The sequence below is a fragment of the Hypanus sabinus genome, chromosome 9, assembly GCF_030144855.1.
Source record: "Hypanus sabinus isolate sHypSab1 chromosome 9, sHypSab1.hap1, whole genome shotgun sequence".
Classification (NCBI taxonomy): Eukaryota; Metazoa; Chordata; class Chondrichthyes; order Myliobatiformes; family Dasyatidae; genus Hypanus; species Hypanus sabinus.
Genome location: NC_082714.1, coordinates 148,786,673 through 148,805,752, shown reverse-complemented (window position 1 = coordinate 148,805,752; position 19,080 = coordinate 148,786,673). Strand labels below are relative to the sequence as shown.

Sequence of the window (19,080 nt, the reverse complement as noted above, 5' to 3'; positions counted from 1 at the left end):
GTGAAGTTGGTACAGGGGCCAGGTTGCTGAGCCTTTCGCGTAGCCTGTCCAGGACTGCTGCGGGTTCTTCCTCTTGCCCCCTTGGGGCTGGTATGAACTCTCCCGGGACAGCCAGGGGCGCGCCGTACACCAACTCGGCTGACGAGGCGTGCAGATCCTCTTTGGGCGCTGTATGAATTCCAAGCAGGACCCAGGGAAGCTCGTCCACCCAGTTAGGTCCTCTCAGTCGGGCCATGAGAGCCAATTTCAAGTGACAGTGGAAGCGTTCCACCAGTCTGTTCGACTGTGGGTGGTAGGCAGTAGTGTGGTGTAGCTGTGTTCCCAACAGGCTGGTCACAGCCGACCACAGGCTGGAGGTGAATTGGGCGCCTCTGTCTGAGGTAATGTGGGCCGGTACCCCGAAGTGTGCTACCCAGGTTGCGATCAGTGCTCGGGCGCAGGAATTGGCAGATGTGTTGGTGAGTGGGACTGCCTCTGGCTACCTCGTGAACCGGTCTACCATAGTTAGGAGGTACTGGGCTCCTCAGGACACTAGTAGGGGGCCCACGATATTCCAGTGGGTGGGTTTGAACTGCTGCGGCGGGGCTTTAGTGTGCCGCTGCACCTTGGCTGTTTGGCACTGTGCGCACATTCTGGCCCAATCACTGACCTGCTTGTGAAGTCTGTGCCACACGAACTTGCTGGAGACCAGCCAGATGGTTGTCCTGATAGATGGATGCGCCAAACCATGTATGGAGTCAAAAACTCGCCGCCTCCAGGCTGCTGGGATGATGGGGCGAGGTTGGCCGGTAGCCATGTCGCACAAGACGGTCCTATTACCTGGGCCTATGAGAAAGTCCTGCAGCTGCAAACCTGAGACTGCGGTCCTGTAGCTGGGCATCTCGTCATCTGCCTGCTGCACCTCCGCCAGTGCTGCATAGTCCACCCCCAGAGACCTGGGCCTGGACAGCTGGTCTGGAGAGTGCGTCCACCACGACGTTGTCCTTTCCTGAGACATGCTGGATGTCTGTCGTGTACTCGGAGATGTAGGATAGATGTCGCTGCTGGCGAGCCGACCAGGGATCGGACACCTTCATGAAAGCGAAGGTCAACGGTCCGTGAACGTGGTGAACGGCCTGCCTGCTAAGAAGTACCTGAAATGCTGGATTGCCAGATACAGTGCCAACAGCTCCCGGTCAAAAGCACAAGTTCGGATGGTCGTAGGTGTTTGCTGAAGAACGCCAGGGGTTGCCAGCGCCCCTCGATGAGCTGCTCCAGCACCCCACCGACTGCTGTGTTGGATGTGTCCACCGTGAGGGCAGTCGGAACGTCCGTTCTGGGGTGCATCAGCATCGCGGCATCTGCCAAGGCTTCCTTGGCTTTAACGAAAGCGGCCGCGGCCTCCTCATCCCAAGTAATGTCCTTGCCTTTACCCGACATTAGAGTGTACAAAGGGCGCATGATACGGGCTGCTGAGGGGAGGAAACAGTGGTAGAAGTTCACCATACCAACGAACTCCTGCAGGCCTTTGACCGTGTTGGGCTGGGCAAAGTGGCTGATCGCGTCTATATTGGTGAGCAGAGGTGTTGCCCCGTCTTTGGTAATCCTGTGGCCCAGGAAGTCGATGGTATCGAGACAGAACTGGCATTTGGCCGGGTTGATCGTGAGGCCGAAATCACTCAGGCGGGAGTAGAGCTGGCGGAGGTGGGACAGATGCCCCTGACGACAACTGCTGGCTATAAGGATGTCGTCCAAATAGATGAATGCAAAGTCCAGGTCGCGTCCCACCGCGTCCATTAGCCGCTGGAACGTCTGTGCGGCATTCTTCAGGCCGAATGGCATTCGGAGGAACTCGAACAGGCCGAATGGGGTGATGAGTGCTGTTTTGGGGATGTCTTCAGGGTGCACCAGAATTTGATGTATCCCCGGACGAGGTCTACTTTGGAAAAGATTCTTGCCCCGTGCAGGTTTGCTGCAAAGTCCTGTATGCGTGGCACAGGGTAGCAGTCTGGAGTGGTAGCCTCATTCAGTCTGCGGTAGTTGCCACATGGTCTCCAACCCCTGGCTGCTTTGGGCACCATGTGCAGGGGGGAGGCCCATGGGCTGTTGGACCTCTGTATGATCACCAATTCCTCCATCCTCTTGAACTCCTCCTTCACCAGGCGGAGCTTTTCCGGGGGGAGCCTTCGTGCGCGGGCGTGGAGGGGTGGTCCCTGGGTCGGAATGTGGTACTATACCCCGTGTCTGGGCATGGCTGCCATGAACTGCGGTGCCAGAATCGATGGAAAGTCCACCAGGATTCTGGTGAATTTGTTGTCCGACACCATGATGGAGTCCCGGTGTGGGGCCGGCAACTTGGCTTCACCCAGGGAGAACGTCTGGAAAGCCTCGGCATTTACCAGTCTTTTCCCTTGCAAGTTGACCAGCAGGCTGTGAGCTCGCAAGAAGTCCGCCCCCAAGAGTGGTTGGGCCACCGCGGCCAGTGTGAAGTCCCACGTGAACCGGCTGGCGCCGAACTGCAGCTGCACTGTGCGGGTGCCGTAGGTCCGTATCGTGCTGCCGTTTGCGGCCCTCAGGGTGGGTCCTGGCTTCCTGTTGCAGGTGTCGTACCCCGTCGAGGGCAAGACGCTGATCTCCACTCCAGTGTCGACCAAGAAGCGGCGTCCCGACTGTTTGTCCCAGACGTACAAGAGGCTGTCCTGGTGGCCAGCCGCCATAGTCATTAGCGGCAGCTGGCCCTGGCCCTTGCAGGGCGGGCGAAAACGGCGGGCTTTTGTGCCCCATCGCTGGTGGTAGAAACACCACTGTTCACTGGCCTCCTCACTCCTGCCTCTGTGTTGTGTGCGCCCCCCTGCCAGGCCTGGTCTGATCTGCTGTTGGCCGTGTGGCCTGGTAATCTGACCGATGGACGCCTCGCTCTCCCTCTTGGCTTTCCACAGCACGTCTGCCCGGGCCGCCACCTTCCGGGGGTCACTGAAATCTGCGTCGGCCAGCAGCAGATGTATGTCCTCAGGCAGCTGCTCTAGGAACGCCTGCTCAAACATGAGGCAGGGCTTGTGTCCGTCAGCCAGGGACAGCATCTCGTTCATCAATGCTGATGGCAGTCTGTCTCCCAAACCGTCCAGGTGAAGCAGGCGGGCACCTCGCTCATGCCGTGAGAGGCCAAAGGTCCCAATGAGCAGCGCCTTGAATGCTTCATATTTGCCTTTTTCCGGGGGCGACTGTATGAAATCCGCAACCTGGGCAGCTGTCTCCTGGTCAACGGCGCTCACCACTTGGTAGTAACGCGTGGATTCAGAGGATATCTGCCGAATCTGGAACTGGGCTTCTGCTTGGCTAAACCACACGCGTGGTCACAGCGTCCAGAAAGTTGGCAGTTTTAGCGAAACTGTGTGAACAAATGAAGAGTTGGTCATCTTTGGTCCAAATCCCGTTTGGACCGTCGGGGTCACACAGCTACACACAGCGCTGAAATAACGACACACAGTCGGTAAGTCGTTCCGAGACTAGTTTATTCAAACTTCGCGGTGCTGGTATTTAAATCCCTAGCGCCCGTCCTCTCCGGATGGAAATGACATCGGAGGTGCATTACCAAAGTCTCCCCCTGCGTGCTGGCTATTTGTGAGTCAGTTCGCCTGCGCAGAAAGTGGGTCGCCACAACGTATTTGTTTTTCTTTTCTCCATGAGGGTTCATATGCCAGATCTATGCCGATGTGTTTGTTGATGGATCCTTCTGTAGAGAACCGGACTTTGAGAAATTTTCACTCTTTTCTTGTTCTTGCTTGAGTCAAGACACTGGCTGTCGTCCAGATGAAATAGTGTTCTTCGTCTTCTTGAGATGACATTAGCGAGAATGGGTCGTGTCAAACTACACAAGCGACGAATAAATTAATTGTACTGCTGTACATAAAGAATGTCCCGAATATAACAGCACGAATGCTTCAGCAACACATCACAGCTGCTCACAAACTGACTGCAACTTTGAGGAGGAACCTATCACAACTCGAAGTACAACAGTGTGACTAATAGAACAAACATTATTTACAAAATCCAGTGTAGAGAGTATGACGAGTATTATGTTGGTCAAACAGGAAGAAAACTATTGACCAGAATACACAATCATCAGCTAGCGAGCAGAAGGCATGACCCACTCCTGCTAGAATCAGCTCATGAAGGTGAAGAAGGACGACAATTGGACGGCAGCAAACAAAGAATGAGAATTTCTCAAAGCCTGGTTCTCTACAGAAAGATCTATCAACGAACACATCAACATAGATCTGGTATATGAACCATTTACCAAGAAAACAGAAAGAATAAAGTCAACAATCAACGAATCGCCAGTAATCCCGGGATCTAGACGGCAAAGCAAACACTTTCAACAGACTTCCCTCAAAGCTAGCCGATCAGAATCTTCTACTGCTGCACTGCTCACAGCGTTTTGAACCAGCCAACCAGATCACGACTCTAATCAATATCGATTCAGACCCCGGAGGAGTATATAAGCCAGTATATAAGCTGTGAGCAGTGCAGCAGTAGAGGTATTCTGAGGACAGAATACTGAGGACAACACTCTCAACTGTGCACTGAAGATGGCTTCCCAATTGGAGCCAAAACATCTGCAAGCACTTTGCCAAGCTTGGCAACCAACCAAACTTCCAAATTGTCTCTGTTTCTCTCAGATATTGCTTGGTCTGTAGAGTATTATTAGCATTTTCTATTTTTTTAAAACGTGTTTATTTAGGTTTATTGCAACATACCACTTTATTTAAAAACCTGAATAAAAGATTGAATATTCCACCAATATATCTTTGCAATACAATCATTACATGTATTCGTTTTTCATTTGTACAGAGCTGACTCTTGTGATTGGGAGTGGAAATGACTGGCTTGACTTTCTACTTCAAACACCAAATTGTTACAGTTGCTAAACTGTTCATTCTTGGTATTAGGTTGAGTGAGAATCAAGCTTGGCTGTACTTCCATTGTGAGATTTGCTGCCACCACTGATTTCCCACCTTCATGAGATACCAAAAAAATGACTTACAGCTATGGATATCATCACAAACGATAGTGAGTTTAGTGAAAGAAATATTGCTTACCAGTGGTATCACATGAAAAAGGGAACAAGTGTTTTCAGTGCATTTACCTTTCGTTGTAAGAATTTGTAATAGAATTGTATTTTATTTAGGTGAGGCTCAGTCTAGCAAGACCACAAGTAATTCTCCACTCACCTTATATGTGATGTTTCTTTGCTGTGCAACTTCAGATATCTTTTCTACAAGTGTTTGTAATCTCTGTTGGGTGGCATGCGACACAAAATTTACTACATCAGGATGGACATCAGTAATTCCATGTTTTTTACCTGTTCCCAAAAAAAGGTTAAAGTGCCTTTTTAGAAAAGTTAATATTCTTAATTGAATTATTGCACTCCTTTTACTAATTCTGTACTATAAGCTCAATATTGCCCAATATACTAGTCTCTGGTTCCACATGGTTAACTGGAAGTCGAAATATCCTTAATTACATTTCTATTTATTTATTATTGTAACTTAGTGTTTTTAATGTCTTGCAATGGAAAGTACTGCTGACACAAAAATAAGAAATATCACAACTTTTTAAAATTGACTTAAAAACAGGCTTTTCTGACCCAATAAATGACAGGGGACAACAGGGCTTTACTCCCAGATGAGCTAGATGCCTTTTATGCTCGCTTTGACCATGAAAACATGGAGGCACCTTCATAAACTCCCACAGCCTCCGATAACCCTGTGATTTCAGTTTCTAAGAACAATGTGAATGCATCCTTCAGGAGGGTGAACTCACGGAAAGGATCCGGGCCAGATGGGGTACCTGGCCAAGTTCTAAAGGCTGGAGTGTTCACAGATATCTTTATCTTCTCACTTTGGCAATCTGAGGTACCAACCTGCTTCAAGCAGGCTTCAATTACATCTGTGCCTAATGAGAATGTGGTAACCTGCCTCAACAGCTAATGTCCAGTAGCACTCACATCCACTCTGATGAAGTACTTTGAGAGGTTGATGATGGAACATTTAAACTCCTGCTGGAGAACTGACTTGGATCTGCTTCAGTTTGCCTACTGTCTCAAAAGGTCAACAACAGATGCCATCTCATTGGCTCTTCATTCAACCCTGGAACATCTGGATAACTAAGATGCATACATTAGGATACTCTTCATTGACTACAACTCAGCATTCAATATGATCATCCCTTCAAAACTAATCAATATGCTTCAAGACCTAGGCCTCAATACTTCCAAGTGCAACAGGATCCTTGATTTCCTCACTTCCAGGCACCAGTCAGTTCAAATTAGTAACAACAACTCCTCCACAATTTCCATCAGCACAGGTGCACCACAAAGCTGTACGTTTAGTCCACTGCTCTACTTGCTTTACATTTGTGACTGTGGAGCTAAGCATAGCTCCAGTGCCAAATATAAGTTTGGCACCACTGTTGTTGGCCAAATCAAGGGTTGTGACAAATCAGCATATCGGATAGAGACTGAAAATTGGGCTGAGTTGTGCCACAACAACAATCTCTCACTCAACGTCAGCAAGAACAAGGAGCTGATTTTGACCTCAGGGGAGGAAGCCATTGGTCCATGGCAGTCCTTATCGGGGGATCAGATGTGGAGAGGGTCAGCATCTTCAAGTTCCTCAAGTTTTCATTTCAGAGGATCTGTCCTGAGTCTAGCATGAAAGTGCCATTATTAAGAAAGCACAGCATGCCTCTAAGAATTTTTTGAAGATTCAGCATGTCATTTAAATCTTTAAAAACTGTCTATTTATGTGTGGTGCATAATACTGGTTGCATCACAGCTTGGCACAGAAATATCAATGCCCTTGAACGAAAAGCCTACAAAAAGTAGTGGATATCGCCCAGTCCATCATGGGTAAAGCGCTCGGCACCACTGAGCACATCTACACAGAGTGCTGTCGCAAGAAAGTAGCACCCATCAAGGACCCCCGCCACCCAGGCTATGCTCTCTTCGCCACCAGAAAAAGGTACAGAAGCCTCAAGACCCATACCAATGGGCTCAGGAAGTTATTACTCCTCAACCATCAGTCTCTTGAGCCAGTGGGGACAATTTCACTCAACTCCCCTCAACCTCATTTTCGAGGACTTGTCATCTCATGTTATCAATATTTATTGCTTAGTTATTTATTATTTGTTTTCTTTCTTTTTGTACAGTTTGTAGTTTTTTTTTGCTCATTGGTTATTTGTCTGTCCTGCTGGGTGCGGTCCTTCAAATTTTCCATTATGTCTTGTAGATATTGTGAATGCCCACAAGAAAATGAATCTCAGGTTGTATATGGTGACATATATGTTCTTCCATAAATTTAATTTGAACTTTGAGCATGTGCTGTGCAATTACACCCAAGAGACCAATTAATGTATAGACACCTACGCCTTTGGAACGTGGTGGAAATTATAGCAATTGGAGGAAACCCATGTGATCACAAGGAGAGCATGTCAACTCCTTACAGAATTGAACCTGTATTGATGGCGCTATAATAGTGTTACGCTAACTGCTACAGTGCTATGTCGTGTATCAGTGATAATAAATCTGGTCTGATAACAGGAATGCATTATAATGCTACAGGCATCTCTGTATATTATGTAGGTCCTTTATGTTCATGCAAGGTGATGGGCAGTACTTGTAGATGCCAAAATGTTTTACTTGCTTGAAAACATAGATGTTTGTTCTGTAAATATATCTAACTTAATTTTGATGACAATCAAAACAATTAGTGTATGCGGTTGAAATGCTATTGCTCTTGATCGCTGTGCTTAGTTAACAGCCTTCAATAAACAACAATGGTAGCTGACAAAGACACAACTCCTGCTGCAATTCCAATGCTAGGCAGCAGCATTTTTATTCCCCCGACCACTTGTTTTCAAATGCCATGTCAAACATTTTGTTTACAGATATCTCTAGGAGTTTGAAAGGAACTCATGTTTTTTGATTCTCTGTCTCATTTGGTTCTTTCAAAAATTGCATTGGAAAGCACATCCACCCTGCAACAATGAGTAGGTATTTCTTTACCTATTTCTAACATTCTTCTGTGCAATGGCGCAGAAAACAAGAATGCTTCATCTTTACATGATCTTGTCAGAGTGCCCACCAATTCTGAATTTGTTGCCAAAATTCGTGCACTTTCTTCAGACAGATTAACTCCAGCCATAGATGCCACATCATTAATGTCATCATCATCCCTATAAAATTTCAAAAGTATACACAAGTGTCATTATTAGAGGTAGCCTACAAATTAAAAGAATCTCAAATGCTAATTTAAAACTGGATCAAAATGAACACATTTGTCAGAAATGTAGTTATGAATATAAGTGAAAAAGACCTATTTGGACTGTCCTTGGTCAACAGCACTGGCAACCTGCTTACAATGATCAGACAGGTGAAAGACACATATAGGTAATTCTTTACCTAGCACAATCATCTCACATACAAAGTGTTCAAAAATACTTGACATATTTTTTCAAGGTACAGACAATGAATTTCACCTTGCCAACATTGCAAAAATCTTTGAACAAAGAAGCTGTTTTCTCTTCCTATTGGGACATGCCTCACTCTGTGCTCAGTGCAAGATGTCTCTTCCCTAGAGAGTTAAACAGAGACTACTATTTGTGATGTATTATCCCAGCACAAAATCCAATCTAAGTTAAGCAAATGGGCACTATGTCTCAAGTTCCAATTAGGTAACCTGATGAAGGTCCGGAATTCTAATGTAAGAAGGACTTAGTTAAAATATATACTAGTTGAAGAATTGAGGTTAGTTTTAAAGGAACAGCCATTTTTGTTGTGTTTGATAAATATTTACCTGGATTTGGTTCAAAAACCATATTAAGCCTGATTTTTAAATAAACATTGAGATTTTGGTTTCACTGTTTTCCATCCTTAACTTTATGAGTTTAGACTCAAACATCTCACCTGAAAGAACCGCCTGCTGCTGCTGCTGCTGCTTCTTTAAGCTTGTTCTTTTGAACAACTGATGTCTGGACAGAATAAGTCAAACCAGCTTTACTTCCTGGCACCACTGTCGGTTTCATAACAGGAACTGTAAAATTATGGAGAACTTAGGTGGATTAATCAACTTTTTTTATATCTCCAATGGTTACAATATATTATTAAACTAAAAATTAACTGTAAATGTCTAAATCATAGGCACACAAAACTTTGTACAACAAACTATCACACTTAGGATGTTTGAGGATGAATACCCTTTGACAGCCAGGGACATTTCTATCATTCATCCTTGTATTAAGCCAGGTATATTTTCTATATATTATCTTGTGTTACAACAGAAGTTCCTCAATATGCTGAAACATTATTACTTAAGTTGTGAAAGAACCTACTCAAACACTGCAATGTACAGTTTTATGACAATGCAAAATGGTTAAGGGTCACTCTGGCTGTCAAAATTAATAACTTGTATTAGTAAGGTCAAGATGTTCTGTATCAAGTGATGTGGAAATATTTAGTGTATTCAACTCCACATTTGAAATTCAGATCTATTGACATCCTACTCTGCATGTTTAAAGGACAGCAAAACAGTTATGGAACAGTATAGACATAATCCATAATTATTTTATATATTTAATTTTCTGTTTTAAGAGAAATAATAATATTTAGGTTTACCTGTCTGAAGTTGCTTCAATTGCACCTGTGAAGGTGCAGTTAACATGATGCGATTGTGAGGTTGTCTAAGTGTTACCATGGGTGTTTGTGTCAGAGTCACTTGCGGTCTGGCCAGCGTTCCTTGCTGCTGTTGAAACACCTGAAGAGGCACACAAATATGAAAATATACAAGCATGAAACTAGCATTTTAAAAAATCAGCATTTTTATAACATTTTAGATCATAATCTTCCCACACTAAAGCTAAACCAAACAGGATATGAAAGTTATGTAACTGAAACTGTTCAATCACCTTTAATTTCATATTATGTTGCAAGCTATTGTTTGATATCTGCTGACAATATTGTTCAGCTGATTTTTCAACCACAACTTCAAGCAGATAATAATTTAATTAGAAAACCTCTCTAAGGCAGCCTCTGGTGAACAAGTTTACACAAAATCTGAAAGTAAGGGATCCTGAGGCACCCTAGGTGCACAGATGGCCCTATGGATTAGTTGTGTTCCTTTGACTTACCTTGCCAGCTTGTACTGACTGTCCAGGTTGTGCTAGACTTAACACTGGATGTTGGAGGGTGCTGGTTACCGTAGCTGTAGAAGTAGTTGTCCGTACTACAGGCCGCTGCTGAACAGTGTTTCCTAGTACCACTGCCGTCAATGCTGTTGTGGTTGGAGTTGAGGATTGTTGTTGACTTTGCTGAATAAAAGCCTGCGAGTCCTGAGTGAGTTGGCGCAAGGCTGGCAAGCTCCGCTAAGAATGCACAGAACAGTTAAACTTTTGAATTAATCATAGTATGATTTATACAAAAAAACTACTTTCACTTTATGCAAGGTGCTATCATAGTTAGGAGGCTAACAGAATGTTACAGAGTCATAGAGTCTAAGAGCATAACAGACAGAACTAGGCCTTTCAGGCCATCTCGTCTGTGCGGAACTGTTATTCTGCCTAGTCCCATCAACTCATAGCTGGATCATGGCCCTCCATATTCCCCCATCCATGTATTTGCTTAAATGTTGTAATCGTTCAATGTTGTCTTTCTTTGACAAGAGAATGGAGTAGAAAAGTAGGTAATGTTGCTACAATAGTGCAGGATACTGGTGAGACCACAGAGTACTGCATACAGTTATGATCTTCTTACTTAAGGAGAGATATACTTGCATTGTAGGTAATTTAGAAAAGGTACACTCGCTGATTTCTGTGACAAAATTGTCCTACATGACATATTCTAAGCAGGTGAGTGCCACAGCATCTCATAAGAGTGGGAGGTGATCTTATAAAAATATGAGATATTCTGAAAGGGTTGACGTGGAAGAAGTTTCATCTTGGGAGGAGTATAGAACCAGGATACATGGATTCAAAATATAGCATTCTCAAAATTTTTAACATTGTTGTGAATCTCTGGAATTGTCTGTCAGAGAGATTTGTAGAAGCTGGATCATCAAATATATTCAAGGCCAAATTGCACAGACTTTGGATCTATGGGATTTTGGGAAACAGACAAGAAAATGCAGTCAAGAACAAGTTCGGACCAAACAGGATTTAATTGAATGTGGACATATACCCCATTCCTACTCCTATCCTTTATATCTTCCTGGCACTAATTGGATTTTTTAAAACTTGAAAATGCCACCAATTCCTGAATACTTGGTTTAAAGCAGGGGTCCATTGTGTCCAGGGTGTCTGTGAACTTGGATGGGGAAAAAAATTACATCTTTATTTTCACTACCCTCTAACAAAAATTTAGCATTTCCTTCAATTATGAATGCAGGCAACCAACCTACTGTTTGGTAGCTATATTTCAAAATAATTGGTATCTTTTGTAATGCCTACATATTTTATTTCATGTATTTAAACATAGTATTCTGAGACGGGGTCCACTGGCTTCACTCGACTGCCAAAGAAGTCCATGGTATAAAAAAAGGTTAAGAATCCCTGGTTTAGAGTAATTCAGCTATTACCAATAGAAGGTCATCAACTCAAAACGTTAAATCCATTTCTCCTCCATAGATGGTGCCTGATCCACTTAATATTAGAAGCATTTACTAATTTTATTTCTGACTTTCAGCATTTGATGTCTTATCTTCCTTTTTAAGTTGGGTTCCTGGTACTCCAAAGAGCGGGACCGGCTAAACCCAATTTCTCATGTACTAGTTTAACAATGTGTATTTTTAGAAGCTGGAACAGGGGGAAAAAAAAAACTTTCTGCTATATATACACACAAGACATGTACATTATTTTCAAATCATGCCCATAATAATGGATGAAAGAACAGATTAGATGTTCTATTTCTTAGTTTGTACACATCAATGCAAAAAGTAACTTTATTCCCTTATGAAATTAACCGGGGGATTTATTGAAAATCTACAGAAAGAAACCCAAATGGAATTAAAATGTAAAATAAATATAATGCAACACACACAAAATGCTGGTGGAACACAGCATGTCAGGCAGCATCTATAAGGAGAAACACTGTCGACGTTTCGGAGGGGTCTCGGCCCGAAATGTCGACAGTGCTTCTCCTTATAGATGCTGTCTGGTCTGCTGTGTTCCATCAGCATTTTGTGTGTGTTGCTTGAATTTCCAGCACCTGCAGATTTCCTTGTGTTTGCTTGATAAATATAATGCACATACTTTTTCTACAGGAGAATCGGTGTGGTGGGGTGGGAAGGGAGGAGATTTTATTCTCAATAACTGATAGAATTTCAACTAAGCCTGATATCAAAGAATGATTATATCTTAGTCTACATAATAGAAAACAAGTTATCTAGTTTTCAAATACTGCTAATCCTGGTTTTGTTCCCAAGCATAATTGAATTTATCATAAACACAAGGGACTGTGTATCATAAACACAAGACACAAAGGATGCTGGAAATCCTGAGCCATGTACATAAAATTCTGGAGGAATTCAGCAAGTCAAGAAGCATCTATGGAGGGGAATACAGTCAACATTTCAAATCCCTATAAAGAGTGTCAGTCCGAAACGTTGACTGTTTATTCCCCTCCATTCATTATGCCTGACTTGTTGAGTATTTTGTGTGTTTGCTCAATGAATTTATCAGGCAGAACACAAAAAACACCTCTTTCAAACATGAAAAGTTTGGACTTATCATTATCAGGCAAACTATAAATTACCTTCAGGAAAGGCACAAGGTATGGTTGAGGTGATGAATTGAGCTCTCTATATAACCGGCTTGTAAAGTCTTCAGCATCAATTTTCCCATCCTATAAAATGAAGAGAGTAAAACTGGAATTGATTTCAACATGTTGAGAACATTTCCAATTTCAACAGACAATTTGGTGTTCTGTAGGGAAAATAATTCAATGATTGTTCTTATTTAGTATTCAATAGCACCGACTGTTACATTTTAATAAAGGTAAGAATCTCCTCAGTAGGCATCTCTGCACATTTGATTTCTCTAGGGCTGATGCAGTTTCAGAGCTAATGGTAGGTAGTTCATGCACTTACACAATACATCAATTTTTTTGTGAAATTTCAGTCTGAAAATGGATTTTACCATCTAAAATAATGCCACATATTTTTCCAAATTAGATAAATTCTAAACATGGTCAGATTTTGATCAGAAAATCAAAATGACTTCTTTAAATTGGAAGGTAACCATATAATAATAAGAAATATAAACTGCCAATCTGAATAATGGAACTTTTATGCACAGGTGAATGTTTCTTTTGATCTGTTACATTATTTACCTATTGCAGAAAACTTAGCTGAATTTTGTTCTATATACATTATAGACAACTTGTCTGTAATGCTTAAAAGAGGATCCAAAAGATTTTAAAGGCCGCAGAAGCCTTAGAACTTCATGCCTTGAGTGTTCCAATGCATCACTCAAATATTTAACGAACAGTTTGGTACATTCATGCCTTGGGTACGATGCACAAGTTTACCCAACATATTTCATTAGTATATTGTCTTAAACAGAAGACATAGATGCTTACACACAAAATAAAAACTTCTGTCCTGCAGTGTTAGTACTGTTCTTCTCTAATTCAATAAACTAAACTATTCTCTATGCTCTGCCCTTTCCCCACTGTCCTTTATCATCTTCAGCTTCAGGGAAATGAATCAATTCTTCCTTAGAATTTCTGCTCAAATCTATGAAAAAATTATTTGCCACTCATTACCTACAATTCTAAGACATACAATTTAGTTTTCCAATTACATTAATGCAGAAACATTTGCAATATGCCTTCTTACCAATAAATTTTGCACCAGTTCTTTGACATTGGCAGCAGTTTCAGTTGACTGTTTACCACTTGAAGCTAACTTGATCAACGTAGACAGAAAATTTTTGCATTTCTTCACATTTTCCATTGTTTCCTGTAGAACATTTAAGCATTTAATAGCAGGAAAGGTACAGTACTGTACAATTAAAAAGCCTTTCCTTCAGAAAGTTGAGTTTACACACACAGGAGTCAGTCTTGGGAAGAAGAAAATTTAACTTCAGTATGAAGTAATTTTTTTAATATATTATTTTTATTTTATTTCAAAATAAAAAAAAACTATTTGTTGGACAATCCAATCCTTTCTGAAAGCAATGATTTATGCAGGTACATGCCCAGTTGACAGCAATTACTTCACATTGTTAAATTTTCTATTCAAATAATAAAATAAGTAGTCAAAAATAACATCTACAAGTACAGTAGAATTAACGTAGGAAAATGCCCCAACATTCTCCACATAGATGTAATCAAAGCATAAGCTTGCAATCTGAAACAAAATATAAAGTACTAGAAACACCCAAAATAGTTCAGGGAGGAGGGTACAAGGAGTCTCAGGACCCACACCAACAGAGGGGATAACTTCACACAACTTCACTTGCCCCATCACTGAACTGTTTTCACAACCTGTGGACTCACTATCAAGGACTCTCCATCTCACGTTCTTGATATTAAATATCTATCTATCTATCTCTTTATCTATCTATTTATTTATTTACTTTTTGTATTTGCACAGTTTGTTGTCTTTCGCACATTGTTTGTCCATCTTGTTGTATGCTATTTTTCACTGATTCCATGGTGTTTCATTGTATTTACTGAGAATACCTGCAAGAAAATGAATCTCAGGGTAGTACGTGGTGAGATATGCACCTTGATAATTAACTTTGAACTCTGAAAAGCAATCTTCATCCTGAAATGAAATGGTTCTCTTTCCTCAGATGCTTTCAGATCAGCTGATCAATTCTAGCATTTTCTGTTTTTTATTTCAAGATTTAACAATTTTGTTTAAAAGTGTCTAAAACTTAGAGAAAGTAATACGAGGAGGAAGATGGGTGGGGGGGGGGGGGGAGGAATTGTGAAGTTAAGAATTACTCTGTGTAGGAAATGGAATTTCCAAATTTGAGGGTGTGATTGCCCATGAGCTCACATAGTTCAGTCAGTACTAGATATGGGCATGGTGTTCATTTGGATTCAAAATTTTGAATGTTCTAAAGTTTTAAATCCAGCAATAATGAAAAAAAAAACACGTTATATTTTGTGTGGAGGTGGCAGTGTCCTACGTGCTTACTGCCCAGGTCCTACCTGATTTGTAGAGGAGCGTGGAGAGTTATTACAGTACACTGTGCACATGGATCATTTTTAAGTAAGTATCATCCTGCACCAGCCATGTCCTTCTGCACTTCCAACTGATACAGGCTTGATTGTATGGACAGAATGAGGACAATGCCAAGTCATGAGGCTTAAAGTTATGATGATTAATATATCTACTGTTACAGCTGGTCCACAGTGCCTCAGTTAGAGCTGATGATCTGCCCTTTCCTATTCAGCACAATTATTGTGCAATTCAATCTGATGGATAATGACCATGAACACTGGGCTTTGACTCCACAAGGACTACCAATCTTGTCATGGGTGAATGCATCTACTGCAGGAAGACTGGCAAGGACAAGGTCATGTCAATTTGTCTCTCAGGTTAGTTCAGTCACCACCTGCCAAAGGTCCAGTCCAGCAACTATGTTCTTCAGAACTTGTAGGTAGTGACATCAATGCTACAAACTAGTAGGAGCAGACCTTGAAGGACAGATATGAAGTGACCACAGGGTTGATGTAGGAGAGTGTGATTTTGACTCGCAAGATACAGTGAGTGGTTCTAGGGAAGATGGAACTTGAACAGCTGGACACGTTACACGTAGGCAGGACCTGGATTACTTTCGTTGCAGAGATGCTTGCTAGAGCTGGAACCATAATAGACACAACTAATTATTGGTTATGTGTGGTGCTTGGCCAAGTGGCTAAAGCTTTGAGCTGGCGATCTGAAGGTCGTTAGTTTGAGCCTCAGCCGAGGCAGCGTGTGTGTCCTTGAGCAAGGCACTTAACCACACGCTGCTCCTGCACGTTTATAGCCCAGTGGCAGCAGTTGGTGCAGTATGGACAAGACAAGACAATTAAAGACAATGTGGTAATAAACTAAATTAATTAGGAGTTTTATATCTAATTGTGTCTGATATCTAAAACAAAATCAATGAACACACAGATAGAGACAGATGGGGAATGATCTATTAGTGATACAGAAACATGGTTACAAGGACAGCAAAAATGCAAACTCAATATTCAGGGATATTTGAGGACAGGCAGGAAGGAAAGTGGAGAAGTTCTATAAAATGAGTGAAGCAAGTACAGTTTTGAAAGATGATCAAGGTTCAGAAAATGTCATATTCATTTGGTGGACGTGAAAATAGCAAGATAAATAAATGAGGTTGGGTAGAAGACTACATATCAGGAAAAAATGGTGCATTAATTATGGATGACTTTAATCTTCATTAAATAAATCCAAAATGGTAACCATGAAAAAGAATTTATAAAGTGCCTTCAGGAAAGTTTGCCAGAGCCCATATTGAGTAAACCACGAAATAGTGGTTACTTGGATCTGGAAATGTGTAATGAAACAGGTTTAATAAATGATCATATTACGAAAGAATTTAGTCTTCAGCTTAAGAGTGAAAGGCTTGAATCTGAAACAATTACATAAACTTAAATAAGGAGAATTACAGAGTAATTTGTAAGGAGTTGGCTAAAGTGGGCTGAGCATTTAGATCAACAGGCAGAACAACAGACTAGTAGTGACAAGCATTCACATCTCCTGTGTTCATGCATCCTACCATGACAGGATTGGAAGACGTGACAGTCATGTAATAACCAAGAAAGACAAAGTTTCAGCAACCTTGGTCAGTAATGATGGTGGAAGTAGTACATTCTGAGACCAATGCTACTTTCAAAGGCCATTTAACATGGAAGAACAGTAATTCGTTTGCTGAGGAAATGGGGACTGACGATGCTGGTGGGACCCATGCTGTTCCTAATATATATGAATGTAGATGTATGAAGCGTAATGAGAAAGCTTACAGATGATATAAAAACAGGCAGAGCTGGAAAGACTGATGGATAGTGTGGAAGTCAAGTCAAATTGTCATTTAACTACATACATGTATATAACATATATAATGTATATAGAAACAACATTTCTCCAAACCAGGGTGTAAAGTACATAACACACGATAACTTATGAAGGTGAAGATAAAATCTACAGGTGAATCACACATAAATAACAAACTAAAGTGCACTAATATTAAATAATGTAAAGTACAGAGTAGATTAACTAGGGATACTTTGAATATGATGCAACTGGGAGTTCAGAAGCTTAACAGCCTGAGGAAAGAAACTATTTCTCATCCTGGCTGTTGTTTTTATGCATCATAATCTCCCATCTGATGGTAGAAAATCAAAGAGGATACTGGATGGATTGGTGGGATTCTTAATAATACTAAGGACCCTGCACATGCAGCCCTCCTGATAATGTCCCTGATAGATGGTAGGGAGACCCCCTCGATGCTCTCAGCTGTTCTCACATTCCTTTGTCAGGACTTCTGGTCCGATGCTTGACTGCTCCCGTCCAAGGAGGAGATGTCAGGACGCTCTCAATGGTGCTCCAGTAAAATGCAGTTAAGATGGGAGGGCTGAGAACCTTGCTTGCCTCAATCTTCTTAAGAAATGGAGGCACTACTGTGCCTTCTTGTTCAGGGATGTGATATTAAGGGACCAGGTGAGGTCATCTATGATGTGAACTCCCAGGATCTTGGTGCACTTAACCCTGTGCAGTCTAAGACTACCTTGGACTGCAGAGAGAGTATCAATATTTTCGTTATATGGGCTGAAAAATGGCAGGTACAGTTTAATCTAAGTAAATGTGAGGTAACCTACTTGGCTAAATTGTAGTACCTACTTAACTTTTTTGCTTTCTTGTAATTGAAAAAAAATCAATTTCCCTTTTTAAATAGCAACCAATCCAGAAATCATAATAAGAATCAAATTTCCAATAAATTAAAATTACAAATATAAGTAAGATATTTCTTAACTAAAGTAAAAATTTGATCCTAAAATTACTGTTATTTAACAGCAAAGACTTAAAGCTTTTGACCTCATTTTACCACTCTACTTCTTATATCTCCAGGCTACGTTTTAAGTTGGAGCTAGGAAACAAATCATTGCATTGAAGGCAACTCTCATAAGTAACCTGTTTAATGTCCCACCATGGAGAATGAAGGAAATAAAGAGTACCAGGTTGCATCAGAAATAATTGTATATTTCAACCCCAGGGCAACACAATGCAAAGAAGTAAACTGCTACCAATAGCAAGTTATTCTTAAATCAAATGTGTGTGTGGCTTGTCAGCAACAGCAGAATGAGATTATGAAGGAAGACTTCTAATGCTAAAATGCCTGTGAATTTGTATGCATTCTTTATGCAGCCATTACAGATGTTAATGTTCAGTGTTGGGCTTGTATAACTCTATTATTTATCTAACTACCACCACTAAAATTCAACAACAACTTTTCTACAAAGTGGGCTGTGTTTATAATTGACTAACTAGTACATAATTGAAAGATAGAAACATAGAAAGTAGGTGCAGGAGTAGGCCATTCGGCCCTTCGAGCCTGCACCACCATTCAGTATGATCATCCAACTCAGAACCCTATACCTGCTTTTTCTCCATACCCCCTGATCCCTTTAGCCACAAGGGCCATATCTAAATCCCTCTTAAATATAGCCAATGAACTGGCCTCAACTGTTTCCTGTGGCAGAGAATTCCACAGATTCACCACTCTCTGTGTGAAGAAGTTTCTCCTCATCTCGGTCCTAAAAGGCTTCCCCTTTATCCCTAAAGTTGATACAAATTTGGAATTTATTATTTTTTTAGTCATGCAGTTTGAATCCTTGCCAGCAGATGGCTACATTTCTTCAACTCATCAGCCATAAATCAGTTTTCGGTTTCCAGTGCTGAAAGTACTTGGCTGACACACTGACCTACATCAATCATGAAAGAGTAGCCTTAACTACACAACTCTACAATTAAAGCATAAAATTTACAGATATGTAACATAATTCTCTTGTATACTTGAAAGTTATTATTCAAT

General features: G+C 41.5%; 1 protein-coding gene across 1 annotated transcript in view; it reads right to left on the bottom strand.

Moving 5' to 3' along the window:
- The window catches only part of LOC132399894 (transcription initiation factor TFIID subunit 4-like), a 121,975-nt gene that overhangs the window by 16,643 nt on the left and 86,252 nt on the right, over positions 1-19,080 (bottom strand). The window contains exons 5-11 of the mRNA XM_059980786.1: positions 13,866-13,988; positions 12,782-12,871; positions 10,165-10,398; positions 9,653-9,791; positions 8,945-9,071; positions 8,045-8,214; positions 5,211-5,341 (exon numbers count right to left, since the gene is read on the bottom strand). Of these exons, the coding sequence (XP_059836769.1) occupies positions 5,211-5,341; positions 8,045-8,214; positions 8,945-9,071; positions 9,653-9,791; positions 10,165-10,398; positions 12,782-12,871; positions 13,866-13,988 (1,014 nt within the window). The remainder of the gene's footprint in view (positions 1-5,210; positions 5,342-8,044; positions 8,215-8,944; positions 9,072-9,652; positions 9,792-10,164; positions 10,399-12,781; positions 12,872-13,865; positions 13,989-19,080) is intronic.